General features: G+C 44.7%; 2 protein-coding genes across 4 annotated transcripts; one reads left to right on the top strand and one right to left on the bottom strand.

Annotated features, from left to right (window-relative positions):
• Window positions 1-445: 445 nt before the first annotated feature.
• On the top strand, window positions 446-3,583 carry LOC101768940 (3-dehydroquinate synthase homolog). Of its 2 annotated transcripts, none has more exons than XM_004985490.4 (10): window positions 446-602; window positions 844-1,032; window positions 1,334-1,503; window positions 1,834-1,932; window positions 2,054-2,122; window positions 2,325-2,465; window positions 2,673-2,762; window positions 2,861-3,028; window positions 3,117-3,192; window positions 3,328-3,583. In XM_004985490.4, the coding sequence occupies exons 1-10, from the start codon at window positions 515-517 to the stop codon at window positions 3,450-3,452; spliced, it is 1,215 nt and encodes a 404-aa protein (XP_004985547.1). In that variant the 5' UTR covers window positions 446-514; the 3' UTR covers window positions 3,453-3,583. The 2 variants fall into 2 exon arrangements, with proteins under 2 accessions (XP_004985547.1, XP_004985546.1); XM_004985489.3 differs by having other exon boundaries at window positions 2,325-2,471.
• Window positions 3,584-3,691: 108 nt separating this feature from the next.
• Window positions 3,692-7,435, bottom strand: LOC101769887 (probable serine/threonine-protein kinase PBL3). Of its 2 annotated transcripts, XM_004985491.2 has the most exons (6): window positions 6,609-7,432; window positions 5,486-5,844; window positions 5,262-5,397; window positions 5,035-5,171; window positions 4,819-4,942; window positions 3,692-4,331 (listed from the first exon to the last, which is right to left on the bottom strand). In XM_004985491.2, exons 1-6 carry the CDS (start codon window positions 6,664-6,666, stop codon window positions 3,862-3,864), a joined length of 1,284 nt encoding a protein of 427 aa, XP_004985548.1. In that variant the 5' UTR covers window positions 6,667-7,432; the 3' UTR covers window positions 3,692-3,861. The 2 variants fall into 2 exon arrangements, with proteins under 2 accessions (XP_004985548.1, XP_012698199.1); XM_012842745.2 differs by having other exon boundaries at window positions 5,035-5,397; window positions 6,609-7,435.
• Between the last annotated feature and the right edge of the window lie 1,831 nt (window positions 7,436-9,266).

The raw sequence follows: 9,266 nt of genomic DNA, 5'->3' as shown, positions 1-9,266 counted from the left end.
GGGGAAGAACTGAGGAAACGGAACGGAATCTTGGCTCCAGGCGGCCACGGCTGGTTGTACCGTTGTACGCGTACCACGACCAGGACGGGGACGAGACTTTTGCTTCCGGGCTTTTGTACCTGCAGGAGCCATCAGCAACGGACTCTGGATGCGCCTTCGGTGCTCCGTTCCTATTCGTGCCAGTGAAGCTTTATTGATCCGTACGTTCAGATCGGTTTCGTTTCGTCGCCGTTCTTGTCAGGTGCTTCTGTATCAGTTGCGCACGGTTTCACACAATGGCTGACGCACAAGTCGCACTCGCACAACAGTAATCAATCGGGGCCGCTGGATCCCTGGGCCACACACAATCCACCGGCTGCTGCATGTGTGTGTGGGCTTCTTACTTGGGCATTTGGCCCAACAAATGATCGCTCTGTGTGCTGCATGGGCCTCCATGCTAAAACGCTCTCATCACAAACGGAGGAAGATGATGATGCGGGAGACAAGCTATGCAACCACAAAACTCTAGTCGTCAATGGCAGTCTCCTCCTCCTCGGCCTCGGCCAAAGCCCTATCGTGCCTCCACGCCTCCCTCCTCGCGCCCCAGACCCCCCAAAGAACAGGTAGGTACCCCCGTTCCTGTCTTGTCTGGTTTCTCCTACTATGGATTCCCTCGCCCAAACGCAGATCCCTCAACCTGATTCATGACTGGCGACTCGATGGCTCGATCCATCCCCCTGTTCCATCACTTGCTGATTTCATAGTTTGGCGTGAAATGGGGTGTCCAAGTAGCCAGCCAACTGATGGTTTTGCTATTGCGATGTATAATGATCGTGAGCTGGGATTCTGATTGATGTGATGCAGTGGTGGCGGCGTCAGCTTCGCTGCTGCGCCGCGCTTCCGTCAGGATGCGCGCTTCTGCTGCTGCGCCGGCGGAGCTCAAGAAGACCGTCTGGGTGTGGACCGAGAACCGGCAGGTGATGACGGCGGCCGTGGAGAGGGGGTGGAGCACTTTCCTCTTCGGATCCAAAGATCTCGGCAAGGATTGGTCATGTCAGGACAATTCTTTGCTTTATTTCAAGCCCTTAATATTATTTATGTTAATGCTGGTTCAACTAGATGAATGTTTCCATAGCCTAAATCCATAATTCGAATTATTAGAATCCACAGGTTCCTGGGACTGAGGCAGACTAATCTTTACATAAGAAACAGAGTAAAAGCGTGCCTAGGCCTCTAAATTAGCGCAGGCTTGGTAGAGTCATATATCTGAATGTCTGATGATTTGCTTGACACAGCGTGCAAAGTTCATAGATTCGAGTAGTTCATGACTTGCAATGTTCATTTGGTTTCTCAGCAACTGCTCGCATCAATCCTCTCTTCATCGATGGCCCCAATATTTTCGATGGCGAAAATCAAAAGGTTGCTGTAATTTCGCAAGTCTCTTCACCCAGAGAGCTTGAACTCGTACAACCAGACAGTGTAGAAGCCGTGAACGTTGTCATAGACTTTCGAGGTGGTTGGCAGGTTAGACTACTGAACATTGCAGCATAAGCATTGGATCTTATATTCATCCCCGACTCATGGCAAGGAAATTGCTTCAAAGTTCTGGTTTATTTTTACCTCAGATATGCCGGTTGAAATATGAATCATCATAGTGATTTGAGATTGATTATCACATTACTACACTCTAGGTTTTCTATTTGTATTTCATCAAAGGCATGCAAGGAGTGTGTGTGCACGCACGCGCGTGCATGGCACATATGCTTGCCTGACCAGTGGCTTCTAAACATTATTGCATAAACCTACCCTGTCCATCAGAGGCATTCAGTGGTATTTCCTTTCCACATTTCATAGGTTATACCAGCCGAAAATATAGTTGCTGCATTCCAAGGATGTAGAGGAACTGTATTGGCTGTTTCAACTAATTCGAATGAGGCTCAAGTTTTTCTTGAGGTAATTATCCAGAGGTTTCAGCATATAAGATGTAACACCATCTCACTCATACAATTCCGGTTGGTATTTGTTGTAAATTATGCTGTCTGAGGCTGTCATGTTTCTGACACTCATTTGGTAGGCCTTGGAGCAAGGGCTTGATGGAGTTGTACTTAAAGTAGATGACATGGATGATATCATTAAGCTCAAGGTATTTTCTCATAAATCTTTTCAAAGTTCCGCTGTGATTAGCTAGCAAACCCTGCCAGTATAAAATGGGGTTGTAGTATTAAATACCATCATTGCACTGTATTTATATGTAACTGTACAAGAGGCTACTTCTTGCTACTGTTTTTTTTTCTTTCTGAATGTATGATTTACCAGACGTTTGTTCTCCCCTTTTAATGACTCAGGATTATTTTGACAGAAGGAATGAGGCAAAGAGTCAATTGCCATTGACAAAAGCTACTGTCTCGAAGGTTGAAGTAGTTGGTATGGGTGATCGTGTTTGTGTGGACCTTTGCAGTATCATGCGACCTGGTGAAGGCCTTCTGGTTTGTGTATATATCTCACTGTCACTGTTGCCACACATACAAAAAAATGTTATGGAAGTACTAAAATATTCACTGTTGTGCTCTCATGGTCATGGATATACCGTTCTGCCTTATTGGCTTGTTAATACATGGCATTTTGTTGATTCATGTTATCCATATATGAGCATACAAGACTGCATCTATAGTTACATGGCATCTTGTTTTCAGGTTGGATCCTATGCAAGAGGAATGTTCCTTGTTCATTCTGAATGCTTGGAGACAAACTACATTGCAAGCAGGCCTTTCAGGGTCAATGCGGTAAGTTTAAAATAAATTGGATGGCAGCAAGCTATTGTGGCTATCAGTGTATTGTAACACTGCAAAGGCCCATACGATCTTGTTGTTTGCCACTTTAGGGGCCTGTGCATGCATATGTCACTGTCCCTGGGGGCAAGACTAGCTACCTCTCTGAGCTCCGATCAGGAAAGGAAGTCATTGTAGTTGATCAACATGGGCTATGGCGTACTGTGGTTGTGGGTCGTGTGAAGATTGAATCAAGGCCTCTCATCCTTGTAGAAGCAAAGGTACAAAAAAAACTGGTGTTCCTTGCTGTGAGTGTTACGTGTTTTTTCATGGAAATGTCCATTTCATGGCACTACTGGCTCGCTGCAGGACAACTCTGGAGATGATACGTATAGCATTTTCCTACAGAATGCAGAGACAGTTGCGCTCGTCACCCATGAGTCAGGTAAATCCATTATGTTCCAAGATTGAAAGATGGGGATATAAACGTTGGGTGTAACTAATTTTGTTATTATTAACTATCATTTTTTAAGTCTCTTTCAATCAGCTAATTCCTGGCCTATATTACTGACTGGCACAGGATCAAGTGGAAGAACAGCTATTCCTGTGACTTCGCTGAAGGTTGGTGATGAAGTTTTGGTGAGGAAACAGGGTGGCGCTCGTCACACTGGGATAGAGATTCAGGAGTTCATTGTTGAGAAATGAAAACAGAAACGTAGAATGCAGCTGTTACCAACCAACTTACGTTTTTGCACAAAAAAATTTATGTATGGATGCAACTTACACACAAAACCAAGACTTTTGAATCGCAATGGAGTTGGAGCAAAATTCATGTATTTCGCTGTAGAAACTGTACAACTCGATTACCATTTTCCATTGCAGCAAAAATAGAGACCAAGGAAGTTACAGGTGCCAGGCGAGTGAATTTCAAAACATGCACGACATAGGCTTGCTGAACCAAGCAAGATAATTTATCATAGATTGATATAGTGGTATTCCTGCGTCATACATGATCGCCAAAACATCAGTAGAAGCAAAAAAAGTTACAACACTGCTCACTGCTGAACCAACAAATATACAACCTACAGGTACGTCGCATCTTCTAAGTTCGATTCTAGTGCACTTGTGCAGTGCGATATCCTGGCAAGGGAGATGCTGCTGCTGCTGCTCCAAGTGAGCGCCGCGGCGAAGGTTGGACTCTCATTGGCGATCTTGGTGATCTTGGTACGGCGTGTGAGGCCTTCCGTATGTCAACCAGTGGTGACGCTGAACCATATTTTGCATCTTGCAGCTGCTCCAGCTCTTCCAGCACCTGAGACATCCGAGGCCGCATCTTGGCATCGCCGCAGATGCATTGCAAGGCAATGCTTGCAATGGCGTTTGCACCCTTTTTTGGATACTGACCTCCAAGCTTTGTGTCCATGATGCGGTATAGCCTGCGCTTGTCGCCCAAGTGAGGTCTGGCCCAATCAACTAAGTTCTGCTCTATGCCTGGCTTTGATTTGTCCAGGGCTCTTCTTCCAGTGAGCAATTCAAGCAACACCACCCCAAAGCTGTAGACATCTGCCTTTGCAGAGAGGCGGCCTGCAAAATTTCAAGCAACATGAGAATAAATAGATCCGGAAATAACCATGTATGTTTGTTATCATTATGTTTGATTATTTCCTAAATCCAGGAATATTATGCCCCCTGCACTTAGTAGGAACAAAATTCACTGGAGCATTCACTACATGAAAGGACTAACGTGACGTATCAAAATGAAGTGCAGCATTTCAGGGAATGTAACACAAAAACAGAACATTTCACTCCAACTTGCTGAAACAAAAAGGAAATGCAAAGACACTTATTCGATGGCAGGACGGCAGAATAATTTCTTTTTGCTCAAACAGGTAGTCCTCTATTATACAAGGACCACCTAAGATGCTTTAGGTAGGAAGCAAGATAATTTTAGCCAATGCAGTACAAGGACCCAACATTGGCATCTCCCATTAAAAAGACGAAGCCATACTGGAACAATGCACAGTACGCACCCCAATTTTTTTTATAATTATGGTGAGACAAAATATCTAACCTGTTGCAATGTACTCAGGAGCTGCATATCCATGAGTGCCCATGACTTGTGTGGATACATGGGTTTTATCCCCGGTTGGACCAGCTTTTGCCAAGCCAAAATCTGAGAGTTTTGCGTGGAATTCCTGCATTGAAACAACCACAAAGAACAAGATAAATGGGCATTCAACAAGATACACATGCTTCACAATCAGAGTTGGCCTAGTATTAATCATACCGAATCGAGGAGAATGTTCGAGGCCTTGAAATCACGATATATAACTTGGTTTTCAGCATCATGTAAGAATGACAAACCCCTAGCAGCTCCAATAGCAACTTTGAGCCTTATTGCCCATGACAAAGGATCAGCACCTCCTGAAAAGTAGAAATATTTCATTACTAAATGACCAATTTGTAAGAAACTTGGGACTCCACAAGGCAGAGCCATTGAGATGAAATACATACTTCTGAACAGATGATTCTCCAAACTTCCCTTGGGCATAAATTCATACACCAAAAGCCGGTTATCACCATCTGAACAGTAACCAATGAGCTTAACAAGATTCTTGTGGTGAAGCTGGCCAAGGTAATCAACCTCTGTCTGCAGCATGGAAAGAGTAAGAACAATCAGGAACAATGAAAGATGTCCTTGGAGAAGTAGCAAATACATAGAAGAGTGATAAACCTACCAGCCATTCCTTGTGTCCTTGGAAACCTTCTGGTTTAAGCTTCTTGACAGCAACAACCAGACCACTCCCCGGTCTTGAAGGAGCAAGCGTGTGCTCATCAATCCAACCTTTGTAGACATGCCCAAATCCTCCTTCCCCAAGAAGACTGTCCGGTCGGAAGTTCTTGGTTGCAGTTTTTAGATCATTGAACGTGAATGCCTTCAAATTAGAAGACGACAAGATTTCACCTTCCGTCCGAGGAGTGGGAAGCTCACTTCGATCTCTCATAGATGGAAGAGTCAAAGTTGAGCGAGTTGAGTTGCTCTTAATCGTGGAAGGGAGAGATGATAAACTTGTCTTGCTGGTCACTTTTGATGGGTCTGATATCTCAACAAGAAGCAAAGGAAAAACATGCATGAGAACAACTTGATATCAATAGCATTTAATGGTTTCCTCTCAAAAAAACAGTAGCGTTTAATGATTATGATGGTTTCATACTCATGAATTCTGGTACCAAAATTATACTGATAATTTAGCAAATTGTATGGTACTGTAAACATGTCGAGGTTGTCAATTTAACAGCAACCAATGTTCCAAGCTGATCAGAAGTGGGGGTATTTCCCTAATTGGTGCTCTACCAAATTTGTGAACCTACTTACCATAAATGAATGCAACAAAATTCCTACTAGATCCGTTGTAGCCGCTATTCGTTTTGCTAATGTGAAATCAGAGTACATCAAGCGGTCAAGCCTAATGTTCCGATTTGTAAATCAGGATGGTCATGCCACTCATAGGTCAATTGTCAGATTCGATTGGCACCTCAATGGCCCTAGAAATGCTGTAAAAGTGACCTAACTATATTCAGGCAGAAAAGTTCCCACTGTTGCCTTTAAACCCTATTGCTCTGTCTTATCCTACAGAAGTAACAAAGAGGAGCAAAAGTAGAAAGGAAGGTGCTAACAGCTAAGAACAAAAAACTCTAGACAGAAATAGGTAGTAGAACCAAAACAAGTACTCCGATCTCAAAGTTATCTCGTACAAAGGGGCAAAATTCATTGACCGCCATAGCAATTCAGAGCAATAGAAGACAAAATTAGACAAATATAGTGCGAAAGAATTCTAGAGAGAGAACCAGGGCACTCACAGGTAGCATTGTTCATGCTGTGATCCACCCGTGCCGTGGTGTCCATGCAATTCCCCATGTTTCCCTCTGTACCAATTCACCAAGCTAGATCAGCTCAATCCTCCGCTTACATTACAGAGCCGAACGGGAAAAGATGGTCTCCCTTGGCTCGCAGCACGAGATGACCAGTAATGCAAGGAATCAAGAGGAACAAGCAGCCCCAAAGGTCCAAACTTTGCAAGGTCAGGATGGAGCTCCGCCACTAATTCGGGAGGAAAATCAGCAAGGCCAGTAACCGCAGAGCCAAGAAACCAGCGAGCAAGAAGCAACCTGTCTACCCCCGGCACCTCAAAAGTCAATCAAAGCCTCCACGCCCAACCAGCTCAGCTCCTCTCCTGCGAGCTGACCAACCGAGCGCCCCTAGCAAGAACCCCAAGCCTTGTTCAGATCGAACCCCGCCCACGGACTCACCCACTCCTCACGGGACGGGACGAAACCCTGCTGCAACAACGGCGGCCGCGCACGACGCCAAGAAACGAGCGCCCCGCAGCAGGTGCCGGAGCTCACACACCTCGAGCTCGAGGAGTCAACTCGAGGCCGCCGCCACGCACACCCTCACCAGTCGCCACCAAGAACCGCACGGGGAGGTCGAGGTGCGCGTGAAGATGCGACCGGATCGCTTGACCTGGGTCTGCCTGGACGGAGAAGATGGGCGTGCGGTTGGGGTGGTGGAGGAGCAAGCAAAGCGGCAGACGGAAGGAAGCGGCCAGCCCGCCACCGACCGAGAGCTCAGGTGGTGAGGTGTGGAAGCTGCGAATGGGAGCGGTGGCTTCTTTGGCTTTTCCCTCCCTCTTGTCTTGTGCACTGCGCTCTGGGGTGTGGAGATTTACATATATACCCCTGAAGGATCCTGTGAATTGGGTAGGGATGATCCCCAGCGCATATGCCCCTGAGCAACAGTGCAGTTTGCAGAGAAGTTGCAGGGTATCTTTCCTGATCTTGAGCACCAATCTTGGTCTGAAACTTTTGCTAAAGCAAATGAGTAGATTTTGAATAAAAATCACGCTTTCGGTTCACGTCATTTGCAAGCTCAAATGAAATTGACTTGAAAAGAAAGAAAGAAAGACAAAGCTACATTTTATGTGCGTGAGCGTCTGCATCTACATTATTATGTTAAAAAGAATACTGATAAATGAGCCAGTAATTAATACCCAAAAATTATCGGTGTTAACTCGAGAATAGTCTTTAACTTGGGGCATACTACTATAATTGCTTGCGGTCGGGGAAAAGTATCCAGCACGTGCAGCAACAGGAGTTGGAATACAGAATGATCCGTGTCCTTGAGAAAAATAAAACAATGGTAAACCACACACGTATGCGCATGATCACAAGGCTCAAGCAGAGTATTCATTGCTGCGTTGTCCAAGCCTCCCTTGAGACATTGGGAATTGAAATTAACCCAACCTTATCGTCTCGCTTTTTCGAGGTTCGTTTGATTCAAGTGCTAACAGGTGAAAGTGATAAAATGCATTAGCCTATCCAAATAGGAGGACTGAACTTTAGCCCACCTCAAAAAATGCAAAAAGCATTAGCTGATTGGGAGGTACTAATGGCTTATGAAAAGACCAAAAGGGAGAGAGAAGGGAGGAGGTGAGGGATAAAGGGGTAAAAGTGACATTTCATAAATTTTAGCTATATCCATTAGCCATGTCTTCAAACGGCAGTGCTGAATTTAGATGGATTAAAATTTTTAGCACTTGCTAAACTTTAACAATAACACATCAGGCTCTAAATGCTGCATCAAAAGGGAGCTCGAGAATCCCACGTTGTCATTTTCCTTTTATGTCCTCACTCCCCTTGTCCGCGCACCACTTGCAGTTATGCCCTTTATTGATCCATTTCCCCTCTCCCAGGTGCATGCACCGTTCCGGGGTTTCTTTTCTTTTTGAGGCGAGCACACACACATGGATGCAACATAAAAACGTGTTTAAATCCGGCGTAAGAATCATGCAAACGTGCCTGGTTGGAGCAGGTGCTAAGTGACCATCAGATTGGTCGTCAAGGCAAGATACCAAAGCCTGATGTTTCATTCTGCAATTACTCAAGCTCCAATCTGCCCACCACTACTTTTATTTTATAACGTATTATTTATTTCTACAAAAATCAATATCACATTAAAAGATATTAAAATATGAATCTGTACTTCAAAATTTTATATACTAAACATGTAATTTAACTAATTGTTGTTATTTTTAAAGTTTGACCTTTTGAAACCAGAGTAGACAGGGACATCCTTGTTTCTGTCGCCCCATGTGATAGTGACAAACAGGGTCCGTGCACAATGATAAAAAGAAGAAGAAGAAGAAGATGATGCTGCTAATCTAAAACACAACGTCAAAGCGTTTACATTTGGACCATGTAGCATTTGTCAAAGCTTGAATATCAAAACAACAACTACAACAACATCCCGATCAATTTTTATTCAAGTGTTGACCTCTGCATTCAATTTCTTTCCAGCGGCAGCCGCCTCAGTTTCCACAGATTCAGATACATCGCATGTGGGCACTGTCCTGCTCCAGCATGTGAGCCAGAGGCCAAGGACGTTCCCATGGTGCCCGGAAAAAGCAGCTGCATGGCCAACAAGTTGTTGCTGGAGCATCTCCAAATGCTCCAAACGCA

The sequence above is a fragment of the Setaria italica genome, chromosome IX (genome assembly GCF_000263155.2).
Source record: "Setaria italica strain Yugu1 chromosome IX, Setaria_italica_v2.0, whole genome shotgun sequence".
Taxonomy (NCBI): domain Eukaryota; kingdom Viridiplantae; phylum Streptophyta; class Magnoliopsida; order Poales; family Poaceae; genus Setaria; species Setaria italica.
This window is presented reverse-complemented; position numbering and strand designations above follow the sequence as displayed.